Source organism: Serinus canaria, chromosome 1 (assembly GCF_022539315.1).
Source record: "Serinus canaria isolate serCan28SL12 chromosome 1, serCan2020, whole genome shotgun sequence".
NCBI lineage: Eukaryota > Metazoa > Chordata > Aves > Passeriformes > Fringillidae > Serinus > Serinus canaria.
Window position 1 is genome coordinate 84,833,924 of NC_066313.1, and position 27,470 is coordinate 84,861,393.

A 27,470-nucleotide genomic window follows, 5' to 3' on the forward strand; every position below is an offset into this window, starting at 1 on the left:
CTTGTAAACTTCCATTGCATTCATGCAAATTATTTAAGGAACACAGGTTCATTAAGAGACAGGGAAGAATGAATCTCTCAGAAGCCTGTGCCTCAGGTACATCTAAAAGATGTTCTCAGGTACATCTTACTTTTTCATATCTGTGAAGAACAGATGATCAGTCTATTGATACAACTTCTGCCTAATTGTGCCATGAGAACAGGTATATCTAATCTAGAATCTAAACTGTTATAAATAAAAATGGACTGGAGAACACTGAGTATTTTTAGCTTATATTTTTTCCTACACTCCCTGTTCCATTTTTTTCCTCCACTATAAAAATCTAAGGAATAGTGTAAATGGATATAATGGGCCTTAAGACCCTAATATTTTTTTCTGATTGTAAAGATACTTCCCAAGAAAATACAATTTTGGCACCAAACTCTTAATCTTTTCTACAGAGTTGAATACATGACTACCTTTTCCTTTAGCACATGGCCCTGTCTACATCTGCTGCAATACCACACTTTTGAAAATTGATTCCCACTTCAGAGCTTGAGCTGAGACAGAGGAATGGAGATGCAAGCGGAAAATCAATGCAAATTTCCAAACCCAAAATGAGTGAAAGCTTCCCAAGCTCCTGACAAGTGCTTTTCTCTGATTCAGGGCGCGTCCCTTCTTAAAATATTGAAGCAGTTGTCCCTTCTTGAAATAGCAGCCAGGCACAGACAACTCACTGCAGGCATGCTCTTCAAAAATAGCTAAACCCCCATTTCCATGGTATGGTGTTTCAGGGAATTTCCTCACACAACCTGATGCATGCAAGATATAAATCTCATCATTTGTATTTACAATTTTCTATGAATTTATGCCAGGGTTTCTCTTTATAAATGTCTTTGATTGTACTCTACTTACAGAGCAAGCCCAAACAACCTAGTTTTGAACATAGTAAAATAGTAACATTATATACAGCCTATTTTATTTTGGTTAATAGAATTATATGTGAGATACTGACTCTCGTATCCTGCAGAAATGGTAAACAAAACAGGAATTTCTAAAGACAGGAATTAGTGCTAGGTTTTATGTTCAATAAATATAAATTTTTAAATTAAACATGTAGACACAAAGCAACATTAACACAGAGTCATTCATTTATGCTGTAGTTTCCAGATAATTTACCATGATTACCTCAGGTAGGTCTTCAGCTTTACTGACAACAGAAATATACAAGAAATACATAAAACCAAGCCACGAGTACTTCACCTTTATCTTCTGAAGATTTATTCAAATAATACAAATCAAATCACATGACCATTTAAAATAATTGCATTGCTAGCCCAGTTTTGCATTTCTTATTAAAAAAAAAAAAAAAGAAAGCTCTTTAGTGTAAGAGAATGAAAACAGTATTTCTTAAACTTTTATCAAAAAGTAAGAATGACATATCATATAGAATGCTACAGCCAGGATGCTTTTCTCTGAAGATTTGCTGTTCATTGGAGGCAAAGAAATATAATTTCATCTTTTTGAGTAAGAAATGTTTCCTTTCCAACTTGAAGATCCAACTTAGTACATGATATAATAATTTTCTCTTCCTAAATTATCTGGATGTGCTGAAAATTAGAAAAGAAACATGGAAATGTTTTGACTGTAGGAATTGTAAATCATTTGTTTCTCCCTTCATTGAACAAAAAAGTCTTCCCTATTCTTACTTGCTGAACCTGTGGTATTTTATAGATATCCAGCCTTATTTTACATCAAATAAACCCAACAAGAGGAAGCACACATTGGGGTTCATCATAGATGGCAAAGGTCTGACAGAAGGGCATATCCCCTTTGAATACATCATTCACACTTCTCATACTTTATTTGTTTTGAAAATGAATAGAAGGGCTTACAGCTGACACACAGTCTCAGCCTCTCTCCTGATGGGGACTGCTTTTTCATGCTGAAATTCTGGCTTTCTTAAAGTCAGCAGAAGTTTTGACACCGAATTCAAGCAGGGTCATGTTTCTGCTCTCCTTTTTTGATCATTTTAGTTAATGATTTCACTTGATCTCTGTATCCTGGTTTATACAGACCACTCAGATGAACACTTACCATTCCTACAAGTCAAGTAGTTAACTATGTCCTATTTTTTTCTCCCTTTTTAACAAACCAAAGTGTTTGATTTGCTCTCTGCCAACAGAGCTAGGAATAGCATACCCTCAGTATCTTCGTGCCCTGATTTGCAGTATATTGTATGTTAGGAAGGTGTGGAATTGGATTAAAAGCTACAGCACAGTGCTCTGCAGATGAACCCACTGCAGGTGTGCTGCTTAATAGGATTTTAATTTGTAACAAGTGAAAAAAAAGCAGAAACCTAGAATGAGATTTTCTAGATGAAAAAAAAAATGCTATTCATGCTGAGAGAAAGCAACTGCAAGCTCCGTGATAAGGAATAAAGATCTGACCAATTCTTTCTGAACTGCACTTTTATAGATTATGGCTTGTTCAGAGCATCTCTGTTACTGCCACCAGTTTCATCAATTTTGAGTTCATACTAGGTGTGTTTGGCTCTATAACATTTCATCTGCCACACTTCCCTGCTAAGACAGTGTGTACCAATCTTCTACTATCTTGCCCCCTGCCCGCTACGTTTTTATTCATATGAAACCAGTGTTTTCCCTGGGAGATCCCACCAACCTGGAATGTATTCTGTTTGCAAAAGTATTAACTCTATTTATTAATTCTATGTATTAATCATTTAAACTATATTTAAAGATAAGATTCATAAATGTACTGCGCTGTTCATAATAAATGGGAAAAGATAGTCTCCCTGCTGAGGAGTCTAATTTATATTCAGCATCAACTAGGAATGGAAGACTAGAAACAGATGGAGAAGGAAGAGGAAGAATAAAGGTGACAACTAAAAGATCAGGAAAGGATCTGCTAAGCCACACATATTGGTGCTGCTGATACCAGGGAGATTCTTTTCTGATTCGTGTTACCAGTCTTCCCTCATATTTTTCCAGGGTTTTGTAGCAAGACCAAGTGGTTAGCACTAATTTCAATGAGCTGAGTGGGGAGGTGTGATGAAGAGATTTTTTTTTCCACAGCATAACAGGCTGTAGAGAAGGCATAGAAATGACTTGTGGAGCAGGATTAAAAACTACGGAGGTTGGGTGATGCTGGCAATGGATGGAGTGGAGGATGGGAACTGATGAAAAGCTCTGGGTTACAGAAAGCTACCAAGCCTGCCTAAGGTGAAGGAATTAAAAGCAAAAATTATGAAATAAACCTGAGCAATATGTCAGGCAGCAGAAATGTGGTCCAGGAAACAGCAGTGTGGCTGGTGGACTCTGCTATGGCTGCTGAGATACCCAATAGAATGGGCTGTGGCCAGAGGGGGATTAGTCAAGAGCAGGGACAGATGGGTCCTTGGAAGCATGATGATGATTTTTGGTGATCAAAAGTCACAGAACAAACATCCTCATGCAATGGTAATCTTGTCAGAGGAACTACAGAGATGACAATACAAACAAAGCAGTGGGTGATAGAGATGCTTTTGCAGCTCTGCTTTTCAGCAACCCATGGCATCAGTGTGGATATACAAAAGAAAGAATCTGCAAAGCTCAAGGTAGGAGCACCATCCATCTGAAGAACATGAGAAGGCAAAAGTGATCACTCACTCTCTCACAGCTCCTGAACTCTTTTGAGCTCCAGGTTCAAGTTTTTTGACTCCATCACAAACTGTAAGCACTTGAATCACAACAAGTACTTGCTAGAATATCTTTTTCATCCCAGTTATAGCATCTTGCACATGGACTGGTAGAATCCATCATCTCTTGGGTTATTTGATGTCTAAACTTCTACACTTTCTCAGTCATTCACTGTGTTCTTCCCTCATCCACACCTTCTCCCAAGTCCTCATACTCCTCATTTCACAGTTTAGACTCTTCCCCTCTTATTCTGAAAGGGATGATTCCTCATCCCTCTCTCTAATCAGCCTTGCTCTGTTCTTGTGATCAGGTACAAAAATTCAAAACATATTCAAATACATATTTATAAGCACATCACTTCCAAAGGCCAAACCTGGGTCAAGCCCTTGTCTGATGACCTCTGCAAAAAGCATTGCAATGGGCATGGGACATACAAAAGGCAGCACAGTGAAGAGCACAGGAAATGGTCAAGTACTGAATAAAATTTCTGGTGGTTCATTTCCTCATTTCTGACCATCACTGATTTAGAGCTCTCTTGCAAATTGTCAGCACCCAGCACAGTTTACATTTTGACATAAAGGTGGTATGGCAGGATGGTCTTTATTTTACATTTGAAAAATAAGAAAAGCTGTCAAACATGCTCATCACACGTATAAATCATTCTTGGTTTGTCCTCTGTGTGACTGCTTTCTCCCCTCCAATTTTCTTTGCTGAGCTAGTCTTAGCATACTTTAAAAAAATTTGGGTCCCTTACAGGGCCCTGTAATTAATAAAGATTTTTTAAAACAGTCAATTTCCACTCCTGTGCTAGTGTATGGAAAATGAATACCGCTTGGGAATAAAATAACTATAGTAGTGTCACCCCAAACACCTAATTTTCTCTGTGAGTTTGGGCCATTAACATTTTTCTTTCATAGTTTTCTGAAAAACACAATGTTCTCTGCTCTTACTGCATGGAAGAGAAATAGGAAAACAGCTGAATGTCTAATTCATCACTTGCATTAACCACAGAGTTTTGATCCATATTCCCATGTGTTCTTGTATTTTAGCCTTGTATTCTAGAAGACTTGGAGTCTATCTTGATTTCTACCTGTATGTCACACCTTATGCTAATAAGTTTGGAGCATTGGACTGACTACAAGAAAATCAAGGATTTCATATTTCTGAAGATATTTCATATCTTTTGATAAAAGTAACTTCTAATTGGAGGGAAGAGAGCCTCTCAGTGCTTCCAAAAGTGAGGAAAGACCACACTGTGCCTTCTCTTTTTTGATTGATAAACACATGCAGTCTGTCACCTAGCCCATGGCCTGCTCCAGCCCACCAGAACAGCACTGCTCTTCCTTAGACAACATTTGGGGAATCAGAAGGAGCTCCTGATGTTTGCTGCAAACCTAAGGAAAGAATGTAAGTAACCTGTGGTGCTGGGGAGGTGGGTGATGTTGAGTTTACAATCCAATGATATCATTGTGGAGTGGGGGCAGGATGTGGAGGATGCTTCGTGAGTTGAGGTTTCAGTGACATTTGACACAGCTCCGTGCAAACCTGGATTTCATTAGTTCTACTTTACATGCAGAAAATACCCCAGTCAGCCACACACCTCCCAATCTGTCCTAATTTGCCCAAATTATAACATTTTCCCCATCATTTTCTTTTAAGTTAATGTGAATTTCACCTTGCTGACAGTGGCCGTGTTCACCAAACAACTCAGAACTCTGGAAAGCATTGCTTAATCCGAAGTTATTCTGGTTCTGCATCACAAGAGCTGTCTGTGGAGCATTGGCCTGAGGCTCCTCCTCAGCAAAACAGGCTGAGAGATGGCTGGGCTCGTAAACACACAGAACAGGGACCTCATTTTGCTTTGCAACCAAGGCATTTCCTTCTTCCTTCTCCTCTTCTATATAGGACTGGAAAATGTGAGCCGCAAAATCTACAAGTAGCATATTCAACAAAAGCCAGGATCCTAGGTTAAAAAAAAGCAAAGATAATTATGACAACCTCTTCATTTGCATATGTTTATGATGTGTTCTTTCATTATAGTAATAGGCTAGACAAAGTAATGGACTAGAACTCCTCAAACAGTACTTACTTCACTTTCCTGTTCAAGTTCCTCCTCCCCACTCACTTCTATGACAAGGCTTATCAATAGCCACATCTTATCCCCGTCTCCCCTCAGACAGATAAATCATTCCACCTCTTCCCAAGCAAAACCTCCTACAGACATCTGTGTGTGTTGTATCTATGACATTAAATGGCCCACCTTGCAGCTTGGACCATAAGTGATAAAAGCCAAGAAAGACTCACTGAAGCCATTGGCTTTTGAATCACACCTTGGTTGAAAGCCCTTACAGTAAAAAGTAGATCTTCCATACCATAAATCTGTGTAGGAATTCATTAAGCTCTGCATCCCACAAACTAGTTTATATGGACATCAACAAGGACACATAACAATTTATATTAATGACCACAGTTTACAGAGCTTTAAAAATGAAAAATGCTCTCTTTTGATGTTATATGTGTCTAAGAAGCTGCTGCTCTGCTGTTCATCCTTTTGAGGATCTTTAAACTAGGAAAGTAGGAGGAAGTGCTTGTTTACCTATGGAGCAAGGAAAGGGATTTTTACAGTTGGAGTTGAAACTATATTGATTTGTTAATAGTAGTTCAAGAGTGTTTCTAACAGGGCTCCTCTGATCTCCCTTGGGCATCACCCAAGTGGGGGCTGTGCTGGAAAAGGGTGAAAGTCAATCCTAAATTGGGAGGTGTGAGTATGCCAGTGTATTATGTCTGCTGGATGTGGCAAGCTAGAAGGCAAGGGGTCAAGTCAGAAGTAAGATTTGTTTTGGTTATGGATTAACATGACACACATTTCCCCAGGTAATTGTGTTTTCTCAGTGTGGATGCTACATAGTTCATATTTTGAAGAAATGCTGAGATTTAAGACATTTCTGGAAAGCAATGTTCCCAAGTACAGAACTTTTACACCAGATGGCTTGTTAACAGAACTGCTTCAGCCTGTCTGCTATAATTCAGTGTCCTAAAGGAATAGAAACATGCAAAAAAAAAAAAAAAAAGGGGGGGGGACATTGATAGATCAAATACAACATCTTAAGGAGTAAAGAAAGATAATAATGACCACATTATTGAAGTATCATGGCAAAATATTTTTAACCCTCTCATATTTGAAATAAATTCAATTTTAGTGTTATTGAAGTATAGTAGGAAAACTGTCATAAAATGGGTGAAAATGTAATTTGTAATTAGTTTAACGAAGTTTCAGCAGACCAAGAGATGTGCTCCATCCATTGTATCCCATCCATCCCATCCATCAACACAACTGCAGAACAGGGAGGGGAAGGCAATTCATTAAACTCTTCTTGTGGTGGAAGGAGAGAAGAGGATTTCATTGTCATAGGGGATTTCAATAAACATTATACTTCCAGTGCAGTTCTTGGAATGCATTCTCAATTTATTCATTGCCAAAAATACTGCATAGAACATTGGAGAGTTTTGTGCAGAACTCCTCTGGAGAAAGGACTGATTATTTTACTGTAATGCAGCAGCTGATGGACGAGGAACCCTACTGTGTTATGTTCCCTGCAGACACAGAACAAAACTCTGATCCTGCTCCAGACAGTTTACAAGTACACAGAAAGCAAAAGGCAGCAGCTTGATGCAGAAGAAGAGTGTGTTCATACATGCACAAGCACAGGCATTAATGGGAGAAGACTACTGAAGAACACAAAAGGCAACAACTTTGACATACCCCTTTGTTAGGTATTTATAGCAAACACATGAAAGCATGGTTTTGAAGGGGCATTTCAAAGAAAATAATGGGATTTACTTTGGCTATTTGTATGAAGTTGCATCCAACAGAAGAGTTAAAAATATGAAGGTGCTCCTTTGAAAATCTAGAAGGCAGTTAATACAGTTTGGGATTAGATGCAACTTCACAGGAGACAACTCACAGGAGACAGTCCATTTCTGCAGAAATGGCACCTTTGCAAGGTGTTACAAGTGAAGAGAAAGGCACTTAGGGTAGAGATTGGACTGATTTAAGACATGTTTGTATCACTTCAAGCTTCTTTGAGTGAACACAACTCACAGCTCCTTCCCTTCTCCCACCTTGCACTGGTGTATGATGGATTTGATGTTTGACAGCTCAGAGCCTTAAGTGCCTTAGACCCCTAAGATGGAAAGAAAAAAAACCCAGCTAATTTTCAGTCCATTTTTTAGGCTATTTTCAGGCTACTTTTCAGTCAGTTCAACACCTTCAACAGGTGTGCTGCTGGCTAAGCAAGAACTTAGGTCACTGTAAGACATTAAGTAAGACAAGGATATATCTCTTGTCAGAGAACTAGCTGATTTTTTGGCAACTAGTTATTGCAGTGGCTCTGCTCTGGCTGTATTACACAGAAAGAACCTGGAGGACTCAGAGCTATCACTTGAGATGTCTGGAATGCTTATGGTTTGGAATATTAGTGGCCCCAGATCTCCAGCAAAGCATTTTGCTGTGGTGTGCAGCTCTTGTACGGAGGGAAAGCAGAGGCTCTCACCTCAGGCTGCTCTTCCCTGTTTTCCCACAAAGTACAACTTCTGCCAAAAGAGGGAGTCCCAGCTTTCCTGCCATCTACAGCTGCATGCTCCTACTCTCCTCTCTTATGCTCATCCTAGAGTTTTGCCCAGAGAACCGGTTTGGTCAAAACCTAATCATTTCATTTCCCTGACTTGTCTAGCCACATCACCAGGAGAATGGTGATAAAAGGAAAGGAGTAGGAGAAGAGATGCCTCTGTTAAATGTTGCATGCATTCATGTCAGTTAAAATCATAGAATCACAGAAATGCAGAGCAGTTTGGACTGGCAGGGACCTTAGAGACCATCTAGTGCCAACCCCCGGCCATGCACTTTCCAGAGGTTGCTCAAAGCCCCATCCAACCTGGCCTTGAACACTTCCAGTGATGAGGCATCCACAGCTTCTCTGGGCAACCTGTTCTAATGCCTCACCACCCTCACAGTAAAGAATTCCTTCCTAATATCCAGTCCATACCTGCTCTTTTTCAGTTTGAAGCCATTCCCCAATTGTCCTGTCATTACATCACCAGCCCTCATTGCCCCCTTTAGGTACTTTTGGATCTGTTTCCTCTTCCATCTCAGGTCAAAATGGGGCATATCAAATTGGAGTCACAAAGATCCTATTTACCAAAACTGTCTGTCCTGTTGATGGTCAGAATCTTGCCTACATTGCTCAGTAGGAGGTTCCATTTCAACATGAAATCTGATGCCTGCTCTTTAAATGCCTCTTTACTCTTGCTCGGCTGCAGATAAAGAAAAAAATTGGTTCATGATAAAGTTGCTTAAAAGAATTCTTTTCTGTGTGTCAGACCATTTTCCCTGTACAAACTGCATACAAAGGTGAAGAAAGCAACAAGTATTTTTTTCTATTAGAATCCTAAAATGTCTTAGGTTGAAAGACATCTTTGGATATTACCTATTCTGATGTCCAAAGCATGGCCAGCTTAGTTCAGGCCTTGTCCAGCCAAGTTCTGAATATCTCCTGGATAAAATTCTACAGACCTTCCAGGTAACCTCTTCCTATGCTTAACTGTTCTAATGGTAATTTTTTGTCTTTGTATCTATTGGAAATTTTCTTTGCTGCAACTTGTGTCTATTGCTTTATGGCCTATAACTGTGAACCCCCTGGAAAAGTCCCACTCCATCTTCTCTATACCATCCCATCATGTAGTTGAGGCTTATGTAAGATGGAGGCAATACAGAATTGCAAAGTACTATTCTTTATTTAAAAAGAAAAAAAAAAAAAAAAGAGTAAATAATTAAGCCAAGGAAACACAGTTTACTCTGCCTTTTCAGAAAGGAGAAAAAGCCCCAAACACTAAGTACCACCCAAACCCAAGTTAATGTTGTGGTAACCAACCAAATGCAGCAGTACCAACATGGTGACACAAATTGTGAGTCAGTGAAGGTAGAGGGGTGGAAGAGCTGGCAATCTATTGAAAGGTGCATGTGTGAGGATGGTCACACTTGAATCTTTCACAAGAGCTAGGGACTTTCTACTAGAAGTTCTTAGTACTTGCTAAAAGTCAACAGCTTGGTGAAACAAGGATGTAAGGAACCATGAAGTGTTCTTCATTTATACCAGCATATTACTTCTGAATTTTGGTTTATTAGGGGCCATGATGATACGTGTATATGAAATCAGAGCAGATACTGAAACCACTAAAGTGGATATGGGCACAGAAATATGCTTGCAGTTGTTTGCACAGATGGAATTTTTGTATGTCAATTAATTCTCCCCTTTTCCACAGCATGCATAAATTGTATTTATGCAAATCTGCAGTCTGGTCAGGTTGTTAGCGTGCAATGTACCTCCTGCAGACTAGTGACAGTCAGCATGGAGCAGGGCAAATGATGTGATCACTCCTTCTATGCTGAAATTATTAATTTTATACCTTAATAACAAAAGTCTGGAGATCTGAAGACAAACAGCTCAGGAGATCCCGAATATCTGTGGAAGATGTCAGTGAAGAAATGAAGTTCTTCAAACCTGTGAAATACAGAAGGGAGATCATTACTTGAAGTGATTTGTCTGCCTTTTGGTTTGTTTCTGCAGTTTTAAGCTTTTTTTTTCTTTTATCTTTACCTTAAAATAGATTAAGACATCTGTTTCTAGCATTTTGATTAATATACCATTTCTTTAGTGAGGAATAGTACCCCACTTTGAAATCAGTCAACATTCATATGTATTTCCATTTCCAGCTTAACTGCACTGACCTAGTCATCATGGCAAAGGTGGCAAGAAAAAAGCAGTTCCAGTGAGAAAGCTGGAATTTGGTTAGAGGCAATACTAACTTATTTATCTGAGATTTTATGTGATTGAGAAAAAATATCTTGGTCTCGCTATTGAAGGGGGGAAAAATTTAATACAAAGCAGAAATGCAGAATATTCTGTAGACCAACAGAAATATGAATAGTGCTGCCACATATCAGAGCAATTGTTCCCCCAAAATTTTGGCACCTACCACCCAATGCCAAAAGGTAAATTACACTTCCCTGAATTTATACCCGTCTAACTGAGACCTCTTCCTTCAAGAAAGCATATGGATAAGTTCAGTGAAACCTTGCTTGTTATAGATGACAGTTTGGAAAAGCAATGAAAACAGAGAATTCCATAAAACCACCTCAGGACGACTAAGAAAATTGATAAGACAACAGAAAATGTAATTAGTATGTATATATATATATTATTGAAATATATATATTATTGAACCATCAGGTTCTCCTGATGGTTCTGTGAAGCAGGCAAGTTATTACTCCTACTGAAAGCAGTCACAGAAAGTCTGTGACCAATCCCTTGTCAGTGCATGAGTCAGTGATGGACCAGGAACAAAGAGCTGAGGTTCCCCCGGTTCATTCTGTGCACAGCCTAGTCCAACTTGCCTGTATCTTCCTAATATTTTTAATGGCAGACTATAAATCTAAAAATTAGGTTGCTGTTCTATTCCTTTTCATTAATCTGTCAAATCATTATGTCACAGCTGCACACAAACTGTGTATTTTATTGTTTACAGCACAACATTGGTCCCACAGGCCACAATACAGCAAAAGGACACCAAAACTAAAAGGCCTTGTCCAGTTCAGCATACAGTTTTTTAAAATCTGGCCACAAGAAATGATTTTGTGTGCTTCAGGTAATAACAGAGGAATGTGCAATGATTGAAAATATCTTTCCTGTCAAAAGAAACCATGAAAAAATATCCTTGCTTGTCAACCTTCTTCTAGGAAATACATAATTCAGTAACACAAACCCCACTCCTGCTGTCAGAAAAAACTTTAAGAGAGTCAGAACCAAAAGCCTTTAACTCTTATAGTTTAAAGTTAGGAGGATATTACCTCATGCTTGATTCTCAATTTTACTGCCTATTTTCTAGCCCTTCAGGTTACAGGAAGAGTGTAATTCCCAGTAAGGCAGATGTCATGAATAAACAAGAGGAAATGCTGGACCTTTAACAATGACAACCTAGTGCTTAAGAGGAAAGACAATAAATAGCAACAATTAATTACATTTCAATTGTATGTTTTTCTGCCGCTTCTTTGGATTCCTAAACTTCTCTTGAAAGAGGTCTTTGGTCACATCCAGAGATTTCTCATTGAAGATGGCATGCAAGCCTGATCGCAGAACAGTGACTGTGCTGTTGTTGTTCAAGAGTGCCCTTACTGTCTGGACAGAATAAAAAAACAGTTAATGCCTTTCATTTTCTCAAGCCCTTAACTCAGCCAAATAAAGGAATTGAAAAAGGAAAGCTTCCCTTATTCAATACTAGACTTCATATGACCAACTCCAAACTGGGGGTATGGGGGGTATAGGATCAAAGGAGATAAATCTGAAGTTGTCTTCAAGAGAGTTTTGTTCTGGGAGATGTCCTTTTCAATGATGCTCTGTGTTGTCTGTGATGGAGCAGACAAGACTAACATATTTGAATTATCTGGGCAATTGCCTGGGCAATTGGCTTTGCCTAGAGTTATTATAATTACACTAAATAATGACATTTTGTTTAAAGCATGGAATGGTGTATCAGGGATTACTTTCCTTCAGTGTTGTCTGTCCTTAATTTGTGTTGCAATTTAATTGTTGCAAGTTTTCTCAAATTGCTCAAGCCTTTGAGAGAGTAAAAATAACATTAGAAATACGGTATTAGTTAAAACAGTATTAGTTGGTATTTTATCCCATTTATCTGCTTATGAATCATTTGTGAATGAATCTGTCTTCGTATTTGTCTCAAAAAGTATTACAGAGATATTGCAAACAATTTTCAGGCTAACATTTATCATAATCTCTTTACTTTTTTAGTTAGTTGCTAATATCACACAATATTCCTTAAGATTCTTGGTGAAACAATGAAAACAGTCAAGGAAACTAAATCTGAATCCATTAATTTAGTTAACAAATATTATATTATTATTTAGTTTTTCATACTGAAATCAATAGGATCCTAAAGCCTTTTTTGGGCTTCAGGCTTTTCTGTGAATAACCCTTGTCCAGTTGGGCTTTTCAGAGGAAAAATATGTTTTGTAAAATTCCAGAAAACTCCAGGATTCATACATGTTTTAACAAATCCCATCCACTAGGAGCTTAACATGACCCCACAAGCAGCAACGAATGCAGCTGACCATTTCTTTGCAAAAATTATCAATACAGCTATTTTTCATCACTCTCCTAGCTTTTTTAAAATACCAAACTCAATCTGATTCTCACTTAGCAATCTCCTTCATAAAAGTTAAAGACAAAGGCATTCTTCTTATTTGACTTGGAGCTTTCAGGGACAGAAAAAGAGCCTGCAAAAAGAATTCATGACCCAAAGGCTGGGAACTGCCAGGGCAGCACCTTCAGTAGGCTGCTGATACCTGACTCCAACACTTTGTACTGATCCCTTCAGCCACTGGATTTCACTATACTAAACATGATTCTCCAAATTGACTGAGAGCCAGCCCTCTCAACATTCAAATACAACTTACCAGAGGCAGGAATTAGCCCCAGAAAATGACAAGCATCACATTCACATGCTTTTCTCACAGGGAATTTGCACCTTTTTATGCTCTAATTATTTCTACATGTCCAGGTAGTAGCAGCTGTCAGCCTGCTTTATCTGCACATGATGGGAAAGTTACCTTTTTTTTTGAATGTCGACCCTGCCAAAATTGCTCTTACTTTCTCACCAGATGGCTGAATTATTGTGAAGTGCTCTACAAGGAATGATGTGGTTACAGCGATCAGAGGTTGCAGCTGCACAGTGCCTCTGTAGCACTTCTCATCAGGAGCACTGTTGCCTGCTCTGACCATCAGTCTTTAATTGAAATTCCAGATGCATTTTATACAGAAAACTGAGAAGGTTGATTAGAAATATCAAATTACTCCTGTGTGAGAAGATGAGATGACCTTCAGAGAAAAATAACTGAGGCAGGATGTGATGCAGGTTTGTGGGAAGCATTGCTTGAAGAAGGGTAGAAATTTTAAAATAATGAAAGAAAGTATTTTTTCATACAACAAATAATTAAACCTTGGAACTCACTACCCCAAAATGTCAAGTACAGGGAAACTCCTTTACTTTTCCCTTGTGTTTTGAAGAGGCTCTAAAGAAGGTACAAACAACTTTTTCTTGTGAGAGCTAGAAGTATAAATTCAACCCTGATTCTCTGGTCTTCTGTGTTCAATTTGTGTGAGTTAAACAGTATAAAAGGGATGTAGAGCACCCTTGTCCTAGAGAATTCCCCCCAATCGCTCAAATTCTCTTGCCCTAAATCTTGAGGGTGTAAATCCAGTTTTGACTCTGCAGCTTTTCCATACATTAAGAATAGGGAGGGAAGACTGAAAGAGCCACAACCAGCCCTTTGACACCATGGCTTGAAAACAAGAAGGATGATTTGAAGTATGCAAATGAAATGCAAATGTTTGGGAATAGGTGACACTCATGATCTTGCTGGATCATGCTCTTCAATGCATAAGAAGACCTGTTTAGAAGCACATAAAGCTGAGATTTTCAGGTATTAGTATCTCCAGGGACTGCTGCAGTTAGTGGAAACTATGAGATCTCAGTACTTCATGGAAGTCAACTTTTTGTGTGGGTAGGTGCCCTTATGCATTTCTGTGCTTCTTATTTTTTACCTTTTTTTTTTAAGTAAGAGGAGGGAGTGTTTTGTGTGCTGCTGGTGATGAAGTTTTACCATAAAGAAAAGCTACATTTAATGGTCCAAGAAGCTGCAGTTTCTCCCATCCCTCCCTTCCTCCCTGACTTGTTTTCTCCTTGCTTCCCTTCTTCCACCTCAGTAATGATTCAAATCAGAGGACATGTTGGGAAAATTTTGTACATGTTTGAAGGAGAGAATATATCCCCTGCTCTCTTTTCCTTTCTTCCCTATTTGTGACCTTCCTTTTTCTGACAGACCACCTCAAAACCCAAGGATTTGGGAGGTTCCAAGGGCATCAATGGAAGGCATGCTCCAGCATGTGCTCTTGACTGACTCTGGCATGGATGGGCAAAGATACTGGAAACTGTCATCTGACCCTTCCAACTACTGTGTTCTCCTCTCCATGGGCTACCATCAACTACATCTCAGAGGCTTTCAAAAGAATCCAGTGAGGAAAATGTCCCCTCAGCATGCTTAACAGAGAGGGAAGAGATGGGTAGGAGTGTGAGCATGACATGGTCGGTGTACAGTTAAGAACATCCATGAAGCTGCGCTTGTTCTCCAATGGAACCTGTCAAAACCAGTGCAAACAGCTCACAGGAATGAGATTCCTGGCTCTTTTTTTTTTCATGAATTCTGGAACATACCTTGACCATGTTGCAAAGGTCTGTCTGTCTCCTGAGCCTTTTTACAAACTCTTTAGCTTCTGTTAAAGAAGAAGAGGCAGATGTTTCACATCATTAATATTTTACAGTCTGAAATACATTAATGAAGACATATTTTAAGTTAGAAAGTAGTTCCCTGGGGGAGATTTGGAGGGTGATGGAGGCCACAGCAGGGGCACTGAGCCAGCATTATGGGATGGGCTGGGGACACTTGCAGTCAAAACTTGCAAGGAGAAGCTGCCCAGCTCACCTTACTTCCTTCACTGTGAATCTATTAATCCCTGATGTGCAGGAAGAAGTCTTTCAATATTAGCTTATCTTCATTTAATACTTCCTAATTAATGCTCTGTCAAGCATTCTAATGTAAGAAATGCCAAAATTAAGTCTGTCTGCAACACTGAGCATATGAATCCTAACACAAACTTTTGCCTACACAGCAGCCCTGCTTTACCTCTGTGGAGTTGGTCTTCTCTCAGTGATCAACTGAGCAACACAATGTTTTAGGTATAAATATGTGTATGTGTGTAGATATTTATGAGCACACACATATACCACAGCTTTGTAGGGAACAGATTTTTTCCAATTGTCTTCTAATATCAGTCATATTTTCCCTATGTTTTCCTTTTATATTGGACTGCTACAGCCATTAGTTAATTTATCAGCATAGAGCCACTTGTAAGAGAAAGAGACACAACAATATCTGAGTTTCAGAGGGCATTCTGCATATTATTGGTCATCTACACAGCCAAAGCAATCACAGCAAGAGACAGATCTGTAAAAGGATTTAAGTACATTTCAATTTACCATGAATTGGGAATACTTTTGGCTTAAGTTTGTTCTCACACATTATGCAGGACATTTATTTTTAACTGTATCCCAACTAACTCTAATTGTTGCTACTATCACTGTTACATCAGCTAAATTATTTTAAAATAACTTAAGAGTTTTGTAATACAATCTTCTCTGCAGTTTAACCAAAGACAATTTTTGAAAATATCTCTCCTACTCAAACCTACCATTAGACTTGGATGTTTGGAGCAGTAATGGAAAACCTCCCAACGGATTAAGCATCCAGCATTTAACATTTTCACTGAATGATCTGATTGAGTCTATGTGTTGTGCAGGCACCTCCTCCAGGAAGTCAGGAAGTAGGATATTCTCCAATTCCTAGAATACAAATTCATGCTGCTGCACTTGACTGGTGTACCACAGATATTTACAGCAGCATGAAATAAAATTATATTGATAATTTAAATGTAAGTGTAAAGAAACACATTTTTTTCTTTCAATCAAGCAAGAGCTAAGCTAACTTTTAAGTGAAGGACAAAGATCCTAAGAGTAAACGTTGCTACCTTAATTAATTTCTAGACAATACTTAATGACCTGCTGGAAGTAAGAAGCAAATTATTTTTACCAGAAAACTGCATATTTCTGTGTGGAAGGTTACTGAGAAATGCAGTAGTGTTCTCAAAGGAAAAGTAACTCTCATAATCTAGAAAATCATCATCAGTTGAAATTTCAGTCACATAACCTCATGCCAGAACCACAGATCACATTTATAACAGCCCACTCCACTGATATTAGGAACTGTCAAATTAATATATAAGAGAAAAATGAAAGCCATCCCAAATTCTACTGTCTCCTTTCAAAACCAAAACCCATACTGGGCTGTCTCAGAAGAAGCAGAAAGATAAGAGTTGAGGAATAAACAAAAATCCCATTGTACAGCACAAAAGAAAGAGAGGGCCCTTCTCCTTAGAGCTACCAAAAAGACACAAAAACATAATAGCATAACTACAACGAGGAAATGTGTGTGCAAGTACCTTGAATAGATACCTATCATAGCTTTTTAACAGCTGGCACACATCTGGCAGGCACATCAGTTCTATTCTTTCAGGCTGCAGAGATGTCCAGAATGACATGATACAATCTTCCACCTGTCACACAAAGCCCTTGATGAATTTTCACTGATTTTACACTTGTGGAATGTGAAGTATCATTCAGTAAGACAACACACAGACACAGAAGCAATGGAATGACCATGGAGATGGGCTCTTTGCCTGGGCCCATCCTGGCTGGCCTCCAGTGTAAGTAGAAAAGTGCTGGGGAAGCAGCAACAAGCTGAACCTCACCAGGCAGTGTACAAAGAGGAAAGAAACAATGAATTGTGCCATGGATATGAGGATGTTTTAAAAGATATGTATCCATGGCTATTGTAATGTGCTCAGCTCAGACTTATTGGTGCACCAGGAGGGCTCAGGATATACATACAAACTCAGATTCTTTGAGCATGTTGTGTTCACTCAGAGTTTTAAAATAACTTGACTGAATCCTTTTGTCCATAAATCATCATCTACCTTGGCTGAAACCATCAAGTAATTAATATACACAGACACAATTTTGCCCTTACAGTTGTTTGCTGTTGTCAGAGTAAATGTTATTAAAGAAAAAGCATACCTTGTCAAGCTTGGTCTCTCTCACCATTTGTAAAATAACTTGACAATAGTTGTAGTAGTCATTGGCAAGCAGTGCAATCTGTTACCAAAAAGAGGGTACAAAATGATCTCACAGGAAAAGAGCTAATTTGTTTTATGGCCATGTACTTTCCACGTACCAGTTCATAGGGGTATGTCTCACTTTGTGCTTGTTCTCCAAAGAAGAACTGGTTGAAATCAGGAGAAAGGTAATGAAATGTCTCTTGTTCAGTCTTCAGATAAATGACAGATGGATAATACTGCAAATTCTTACTCTTGATGCATCAGAATTTATTTTGGACAATTAAAAAAAAAAGATTGCAATTACTTTGTCAGTTTGGTTAAAGGTGTTAAGTATTTTCTTGAAGTTGTAGGACATGATTTCATAATAAGATGTATTTCTTTAGAGAAATGCTGGTCTTTTTTTAGAAAATAGGGGTGGGTGAAAAAAACAAGAAGGGCTGCCTAAATGTTTAAATCCTAAACTGAACATGAATTTCTATTAAAAACCAGTAAATATTTAATGCTAGACATATCTTCCATATATATTTTCTATAGCACTCGTGTCACACTTGTAACCCTCTACATAAGGCTGCAGATAGCTGGCTGTGCCGTGGGGATGACAGAACATTTCCCACTGGTTGTCATTGTCACAGCACTCATTACTGCACCCGAGCACTCGGTGGACGCAAGTCACACATCCAGCCTCTCATTCTTTCCTCACTTTGGTCCACAAAAGTTTGTTACTCATGCTCTGCTGGCTGACATCCAACAAGCCTGGTCATCCCATGACAGGTCATCCCATGACTGCTTGCTGAGGGGAGAACTGCCACAGGTTAGTTTTGCATCTGCCCTTTTCTGTGGGCAGGGATTCTGCTCTTTTTTCTTAATCATTTCCTAGTACTTAAATACTTCTCGTGACAATAAACTCTGAGCATGCTGCTGTCGTCGTTGAGTAAGAAGTGACATCTTGGAAAGACACTGTCTCAACAGCATGAGGGTCTGCTACTGTGGGCCTCAGGCAAGGAAGGCTGTGCCCCACTAACTCCCCTAATATTCAAAACCTGATCTGTCAGCCACAATTTCTGCTCTCAGTGCAGAAAAAATTATTTGAGCTGACATTAAGACAACAAAAATATTTAGCTAATGGATGAAATAGGAGTAAGGGAACTAAGCATGTAGTGAGATTACACAGACCAAGATTATTTTGAGGAAGATGGGCTAGCTGTATTTCATCAGAACATATTAGATAGAAGCAGTAGTTAAACACACAGATAGACATTTTGTTATGTCTAATGTATCTGAAACTCACTGTTCCTTTTTTTTGTCTATTCTTCTTGTAATCAGCTGCATTTTCAGAACTCCAGGAACTTCTACTGTGATAAAATAAATAACAGAAAAAACCAAACAAACATTCAAAAGCTCACTGATTCATTCTGTATTTAGTAAAAAAAAGAGCTCAAACTGGATAGACTACACTAGATTGGAGAATTGTATTTGGGAAACAAATCCCGCTCCCTTTCCTGTCATTTGGTAATCCCGTGATTTTCTAACAAAATCTAGGACCAACTTCTGAATTTTAAGATTAAATTGAAACCTTCATTTTAATGACAATTGACCATATAACAGTGCAATGTCTTTGAACTTCTTGCACCAGAACCGTGGGTTTGTATTTCTAGTTGCAGTTTGTTTGGAATGGTAATAACTAATACAAATATGAAAATAACAAAAACATTATAATCCTTCTGCATAGGTTTCACAGTTATTACATTTTCTGCATCATCACATCTGAGTTGAAATGGCATTTTGTTTCTGACTGCTTCCCATTTGCTTTTCAAGTGGGCCATGGTTCCTCACAGTCAGAATTTACCTAGATCTGCAAAGGCTTGACCACTGGCTTGTTGCTGAAAGCAGGCACAACAGGCTGCTTTCTTGCTGTACTTTTTCCTAGCTCTCTCCCTGCCTGTTTCGTTGAGGCTGATGGTAGCAGAGGGAGAAGCAATGTTGCTAGTGAAAGGGATATGCTGCAAAAAATGGATGTCTCCAGTCAAGCCTCCATCTGCTGCTGACTCCTGCTCACTGTCTATGAAAGCATTTCAAACTCAAGGGTCCTGCTGGACTTGGCTGGCTGGAAGGATGGCAGGCTGTCTAATCAGAACCTGGCTACTGGGTTTCACTGCTGTGATGCATTACAAACCAGGGTACCACCATACGCCCTGAAGGGACAGAGGACAAAATGTAACAACTTATTCTCCTGTAAACTCCAGCCGCTGAAAATGCTTCCTCACCACTCTCTGCCATCCACAGGACTGGCCCTTGCCACCTTTCCCCCTGCTCGACTCTGTGCCATGAAGGCTGTGCTCCAGCAAAACAACCACTTTGGCTGCCCAACAGGGCACAGCATTCATGCTGAGTATGTTTGGTAGAGCTGGTGACTCTTTTGCCCAAACATTTTAGAAGTGGTGACTGGACAAAGCAAACACATGCAAGTAGAGATGTTTTATAACACTTCTTTCAAAAAAGGTCCTTCCTGAAGATTTCTAAAGCCTCTGAAATAAAATTAATGAGTATTTTCCAGCTCCTGCTCTCCCTGAGAAGGCGGCCAGCTGTATCCTCTGCTGCTGCTACTATGGCAACACGTATCAGCAGGGCTCACACCCAGTGCCTCGGTTCCCCCTGCAGCCTGGCTCCCCACTCCCCTGACACAGCGACATCCAGAACAGACAAGGAGTCCTCTGTGCCCCAGCAGCCAGCCAGGAGCTCAGTGCTGGTTAAGTGCAAACCCCTATGGAACACTAACAAACAGTTCTGTGCCCTCCCACTGTTACCACAGGGGGCTGGGACTCACCTGGTGCTTGGCTGCACATCAGAGATGCTCACTTCCCCCGGAGAGCAGTGCCTGGGTAAAGACAGAACACACAAAGGAGGAGGTGGGTGGGAGAAGGGGAAAATGGGAGACAAAAAAAATCACAAGGAGTTTCACCACCTCTCTTGCAGAGTTTGGGCGATGCTATGGTGTGGGAACTAAAGCTAAAATGGGAAATACAACAATGGGGATGAAATAAAGAATAGCAGAGATGCAAATGGGAAGAAGTAAAATGAAAGAAGGGAAGGTGATGAATGTGCATGCTGTTGACTGTCAGATTACACAGAGATTAGAGAATTTGCTAGAAGCAAAATAATTTTTTTTTAATGAAAAAATAGTACGTTTGCTTCACTGGCCAGTCAGGAGTCTAAACCTTGCCTATTACTAGAATCAAAAAACCAGCTCCTACAGAACCAGAATTCAATGACATTTTTTTAAACACTGCTGTACTCTGAGCCAGACCAGGTACCATTTTAGGGGGAGCTTGTCCTCAAAGCTCCCATTCCAAGAGGGAACACATTCTGTTGTAATACAAATCAGTAAATACCATATTCCCTCATGTCTGTAACGCATTTGCAGACCTCATTGACTACAGCTGCATGTATTTACACTATTTTCATAGCACCATCACCAGAGCAGTGGCACACATATCTTCAAAGCATTGAAGATTTCTAAATGAATCACAGATGCTGTGTAAGACCATCCTCATCACCCCTTATGTGGATATGTTCCAACCCTGACACATCCGAGGTCCCACCCACCATCAAAATGCAAACACCTTCTTTGTATTTAAAGGCAAACCATCATAATCTTATTGCCATTTCTGTGACACCCACAAGCATAGCTCCCAGGCTGTCAGATCCTTCAGAAGCCCAGTTCCTCAGTACCAGCACCATGTCACTTGCTGGCTATCATGGTCAAGAAATATCCTTTGCAGTAATTACAAAGAGTCCACAGTTTTGGAGCCATTCTTTTCCTTGCCAACCCCCGGGCTGGTGGATGCTGTGGTCTCTCAGCTGGGCTCAGGGATGCCCTTTCCTCTCTGGTAGGTGTGACAGAAAAAGCATCTGCATGTTGGATTTCATTCAGGCATGGGAGGGCGCAGTAGCTATTTAGGACACCTTCACTGAAACAGATTTCCCCAGCCTCTGCCTGAGGGAAGTGGCAACAAGCCAGAGAAGTTATCCCATTAGAGGGGTCTGGACAACAGACTGGCACTGGACTGCACTGAAATGCTACATTATAAATCTTCTTCACTCTGATTTGGAAATTTCCACACAAATACACTCTCAAAAATTTACATTATTTGTCATACACCCTGCTGTGTTTATACATATGATTACTTATATGAGAACACAATTTCTTTTTGCAGGTAAAAGAATAATTAAGTTTTAATTACTTTGTCAAAATTTCAATTTTTTAGGTAAAAAACAATCTAGACTTTTCCACTGCTGGTTTTATCAGTTTTACTGGATCATGAAAAATTAATGGTGATTTCAAAAAGTACTGAACCCTACTGATAGGACAGCAAAGACGAGTTATTTCCTCCATTACTTAATTGCAAAAAAATTACAAAACTCCACACAAATGGAAACTAACTCACTTATTTGGTTGAAGCAGATGCTTTTTTAGTATGTGACCTAATTATTTCTTTCAGAGTCGTGCTACTCATCCTTCTCTGGCTACATTTTGTGCTTTTCTATTGCTTTCTCTCTGTTTTCTCCTGCTGTGCTATATGAGATACTGAGAAGTAATTGTGACACCCATCTGCCCAGGTGTTGTGGGCCTGCATGTTGGCTTGGGAAAGGGACATGTAGCTGAATTTAGAGTGGAACCTGTTCTAATTTCAGCTGTCTGGCTTGTCTCAACATTATAGTGTCTTCTTAAAATTGTCTTTAATGAAGGAAGCATCAGACAAGATAATTTTGTAGTTAAGAGATTTTTCTACTGCAGCTAGAAACATGATCTTTGTCTGAATATGATCTTTATATTTTGATTTTTTTTTTTTAATCTGAAAAGTTACAGAATCATAGAGTAGTTTGGTTTGTAAGGGACTGTCAAGGATTATCCAGTCCAACTGCCAAGGGCAGGGACACCTTCCACTAGAGCAGGTTGCTCAGAGCCTCATCCAGCCTGGCCTTGAACAATTCCAAGGACGGGGATCCACAGCTTCTCTGGGCAACCTGTCCCAGCACCACACCACCCTCACTGTAAAGAATTTCTTCCTAATATCCAATCAAAGCTACCCTTTTTCAGTACAAAGTCTTTCCCCAGCTCTCCTGTTGGCTCCCTTTAGGTACTGTAAGCTTCTTTAAGGTCTCCCTGGAGCCTTCCCTTCTCCAGGCTGAGGAAAGCCAACTCTCAGCCTTTTCTCAATAGGACAGGTGTTTATCTTAAGAACCAAGATCAAGATCCGTTGGTGGCTGGTTGATGCCAGTCCTTTCTCTGGAATGTGCATCCTATTCCTTGCCTTGGCCAAATTCAACACAGTTTTTTAGGAGTAGTGTCTGGCAGGCACCTCTGCAGCTGGTGGAGAAGGAGGAGAAGGCTTGGAGCAGCCAGGGCAGCAGCTCCCTGTGGTTAACATGACCTTCAGGGTGCTCCCCAGCCCACAGAGGAGATGGCTCATTTCCATGAGGAGGGACAAAGACAGAAGCTATGCTGGCAGATGTGGGGTGTCTGTCTCCCAGCAGTGGCTAAAGTCCTTTCTGCACCTGCCCCAAACTCAGCTAACATTGCTTCTTGGGGTTCCTCCTACTTTATCATTTTTTCCCTCATGTTTCTACACTGGGAGGAAAAAGAGAGCAACAATTCAAATAATTCTGTTCTCTCTCAGCTCTCATATGATCAGAGCAATCAGCTTTCCATTTATGCCCATCAAAATTGCCATTTTTAAGTGATGCTGCAGGGAAGCACCTTTCTTTCCCTGAAAAGGAAAGACCAGCAGAAACTTAGCCAGAGACCTGCAATATCCCTTAAACAGTGGACAAGACCTTTCAGCATTGTGGATGTGAAACCTTAGGCCTGTTCTGGGTGTACTGGGTACAGAGGAAGAGAAGGATATCCCTTCAGTAAGCGTGACACGGGAAACCAGCCTCAAATTTCCTATGAATAATTTGTTTAGTCTCACAACAACAGACTGCCAGTCCATCATCTACAAAACCTGATCCTCTGTCCTGTCCCAACATTTATCCTTGTCCCTCTATGGACTTCTGCAACATTACCTGCCATAAAACCTGTGAAGAAAGGCAACAAACCTATGGGTGTAATTTTTCCATGTTCTTCCAATGCATGCCCTCAATTAAGTAAATATTATACAAAATATCACTGAAACACTTTCAGCATCACCAGATATCTGGGTCCTTATAGACTGACTTGTATGCCCCTAGCATTCATGCCACAGAATAATGATGTATCTCCAGATTAAAAGATGAAAACCTAATTACAGAATTTACCCATATACACACTAAACTAATGTACAATACTGTAAGAGAATGAGGATATAAACCTGGTCTTCAAAGTCCAAGGCATAGGCCTGTAGTTTGTTTTTCTGAACCATGAGCTCAACCATGAGAATTCTTCCTCTCCTGCCCACAACATGCTCCTGTCTACCCTTTAACCTACCACAGTATCTTACATTCATTTTAGGATTTTAGGCTTTTAAGTTTTGCAATCCATTTTTATTTGTCTTACACATTTTCTTATTGATGTTTTCTTACAAGAGGTGATTTTAAAATCTGATATTTTAAAACCAAGTGAATGAAGTATTTTTGAAGTACTGTTTCAAGCAGTAAAAACCCAGATAACAAGATTGTGTGTAGGACCCTTCAAAACAGCACAGTCATTTATACTGTAATACATTTCTCCAGCCTACTGTTTAATGAGGAAGGTGATAGAATGTCAAGAAGCCATTTCAATATGATGTTTTTTTTTTAGCTCCCATTTAGAGTCTTAACATATTAAGCTCTTCTTTTAGGTTCAGCATGAGTTCCTGCTCTTAAGATCTACATGGCTAAAATGTCCAATTTTTGGAAGTCTAATTAGGCAGTGTGTTTCCAAAATGCAGCTTGCCTACTAGGGCACAGCACTTAATGGCACAGCACTTTTATAGTGTTTATAATGAGAAGAAAAATAAAATGCTACTGTCAGTGTTCAACAGAAGATTTACAGATTTCCATGGACAGAAAATATATAGACAGTCATGTGATATTTTTTTGATTAAAACATTTTTAAAAACAAACCTGAGATAATTTTGTTCATACAGAAGACAGCAAAAACGTGCATAAAAGGAAGACTCCTTCTTGATAGCTATTCCATCATAATGATATCTAGAAAATTAAAGAAATATTAACTGTATGATTTTCAACAAGTCAGCAAATTCATAATCCCCTTTTGAAAGCAGATGATCATACTGTTTAATCAAGAAAAGAACAAGTAGAAAAAGCAATATTTCTTTTTTAAATTCTTGTTTTTTCCCAAACAGAAAATAATTACACAAACTTTTTCCAAACTCCCTTTAACAGTTTTTGTCCTGCAATGATACCTTCTTCTAAATGAAATAAAACTTAAGCCAGTGGAGTGCCTCAGATTTGTACAGGACAGTTAGTGAAGTCAGGAAGCAGACTCTTAGCAGGCAGAGGTCCCCATATCCCCACGGAATTTGAAGGACTTAGTGCAGCTGTTCCTTGGCCATGTACAGCAGCTCAGTGACTGGATGGCCCATCAGTGCCATGGCAAGCTAAAACTCAAGGAAACTGCCAGGCCCTCTGTAAGATTTATCTGAGCTCAGTGAGACACAGAGCCACCATCCCTGCTGCCAGGGTGCTGCCAGCTGGCTGCTCCCAGGCTGGGCCAGCAGGAGCCAGGGGAGCCGTGCCCTACTTTGGGGCACCTGCAGCCAGGAGCAGCGAACCTTCTGCTGATGGGAAGGGAGAGCATGGAGGCCACCAAACACCATCCCAAATCCTGTCTGCTGTGAGCAGGAGCCAAGGAGTGGCTGAGGAGAGGCACTCCCAAAAAAAAGGATCTCCTGGCTCAAGCTGATAGCAAGCCCAGACTTGTGGAGACAAGTCAGGGCATCTTGTTCTCAAAGCCCATACTTGACAGCTACACAAAATGCTCATAAAATTATTCCGCCTCAATGAGCTTAAAACATCTTTTTTTCCTAGTCTGGATATTCAGTGTGCAAGTATAACTTTGGATATGAAAAAGCACCAAACTCTCTGTGCTCTAGAAGAGAGGGAAGGGAAAAAGGATGTTTAGGAGGAGGACCTGAAGTTGTCTGATTTAAATGGTTTGAAAGTGTACAGTGTTTCCACTGACCATCAGTATGTGCTGGGTCACTCCATGGATGTGTACAAGGACAAAAAGCACAACATAGACATTAATCATTAATCATTAATCATTAATCACAACCCCTGTGCATCCCAGAGCCAGTCTTTCCTGGCCTAGAGATGCAGTATCTGAAGAGCTCTCAGTAAGGCTGTGATGTCTGGCAGATGCTTCATGCAAACCATGCTGTTAATAGCCAATACAAACTGGAGCACTAAGGTCTTTTAAAAAGCAGGGCAATCTACCAAAACAGATGTGATGTGGTGGTTTTCATCGAATTAACTCTATTTTAATGCCCTTGGTTACACCATGAATGACTCTGGATGTTGGGGTGTGTTACAGACTTGCAACCAACAATTCAGCTGCCATGTTACAGTGCTGGGGCTGAAAAGTCAGCCACTTTAAAATTTTATTAGAATAGTTATAAATAACATTTTCAAAGAAAGGACAAAAACCCAATACCTGATACTCCCTGCTGTGGTTCTCTTTCTTGTCACCAGGCCTGGGAAGACTAACTGAATAAGCTGTATAAACAAACAGAAAATTAGAGATACTTGGCAAATTCATTCAAAGATGCAAAAATGTATCTGGCACACTTTTTTGCCTTTAATCACTTTGTTTACTTCTCATAATTTTCAGGCTAATACCTGTTCTTACATACCTCTCAAATGGTAACTGTTGAACAAAACTCAATCTGGCATTTGTGGATCCAAGGCTAAACAATTTAAAGGATTACCTCTCTCAGGTAGGAATTTTTTTTATAGTTTGCACTAGAAAACAGTGCTCACACCAAGACACCCCCTGCAGCCAGGGCAGGATCAATCAGCTGGGGAAACCTGAAGGTGCCCTGATGGTCCCATACTCTGCCAGACGTTCAAGCCTTACTCATTTAAGAAGGACTTACACAAGGCTTCACCTACCCACTTACTCTTGGAAGATGTACTGACAGGATAGGGCCAGACTTATCTCTCTTTAAAGGACCTGAATCATCAAGCTGCAAAGCCACCTTTTGACCACTGTGGTGGTGTGAACTGAGGTCATGCAGCATCTGTCAAGGCTGGGCTCTACAGAGTAATTAGATACTGTCAGGGTTATAATCCACTTCACCATGGTTATTCTGCATGAGCTGTCCTGAGACTAACAGAGACTAACTCAGACACTCTAATATTCCCAATATAGCAGGAACAGAGGATTTACTCCATGTCAGCGAGGAGTGAGGAGAGTCTCCACTCAGCAGCACAGAGCTTGGACTCTGCACAGTGTGTTGTTGCTCCAAAGCCCTGATAAAGCACTCATCAACACACACTTCTAGTTTTTATGGTGGACCTGTTCATTGCATGTTTCTGCATGCACCCACCCCAGCTGCTCCCTTTCTCAAATTGCTAGCTTAGCATAATCCCATTTTTCTGAAAGGACAGCCTATGAAACTGGGGCTTTTGTGGCACAAGATTTATCCTTCCTCCTGCTGCTATTCCTTACAGAGACAGTGATATATTTGGGCAGAGGGATAGATAGGGCAGATGAGATTAGTAGTGTCTTCAGCCACCATAGTTTTATCCACATGGGACTGGACTGCAAAAGCCCTTGTAGTCCACACACATGGAGCACAGTCAGGTTACTACAGCTTGGTAAATTATTAATAGCTCAGCCCATTATAGGCTGTGGTAAGTGATTACACATGCACTCAGATTAAACCAGGATTGCTGCAGCTCCTGCTCTCTCCTCAGCTTCTTGCTACAAGGTCCATTCTCTTGCTGC

The 27,470-nt window shown here is 39.9% G+C and overlaps 1 protein-coding gene across 1 annotated transcript in view; it reads right to left on the reverse strand.

Moving 5' to 3' along the window:
• Positions 1–1,542: 1,542 nt before the first annotated feature.
• RFX8 (regulatory factor X8) overlaps positions 1,543–27,470 on the reverse strand; it is a 30,930-nt gene continuing 5,002 nt past the window's right edge. The window contains exons 3-16 of the mRNA XM_030235161.2: positions 26,175–26,236; positions 24,623–24,709; positions 20,364–20,414; positions 18,828–18,891; positions 17,656–17,790; positions 17,499–17,576; positions 16,865–16,978; positions 16,058–16,208; positions 15,024–15,082; positions 11,755–11,911; positions 10,143–10,237; positions 8,876–8,990; positions 5,353–5,640; positions 1,543–1,589 (exon numbers count right to left, since the gene is read on the reverse strand). Of these exons, the coding sequence (XP_030091021.1) occupies positions 1,543–1,589; positions 5,353–5,640; positions 8,876–8,990; positions 10,143–10,237; positions 11,755–11,911; positions 15,024–15,082; positions 16,058–16,208; positions 16,865–16,978; positions 17,499–17,576; positions 17,656–17,790; positions 18,828–18,891; positions 20,364–20,414; positions 24,623–24,709; positions 26,175–26,236 (1,503 nt within the window). The remainder of the gene's footprint in view (positions 1,590–5,352; positions 5,641–8,875; positions 8,991–10,142; positions 10,238–11,754; positions 11,912–15,023; positions 15,083–16,057; positions 16,209–16,864; positions 16,979–17,498; positions 17,577–17,655; positions 17,791–18,827; positions 18,892–20,363; positions 20,415–24,622; positions 24,710–26,174; positions 26,237–27,470) is intronic.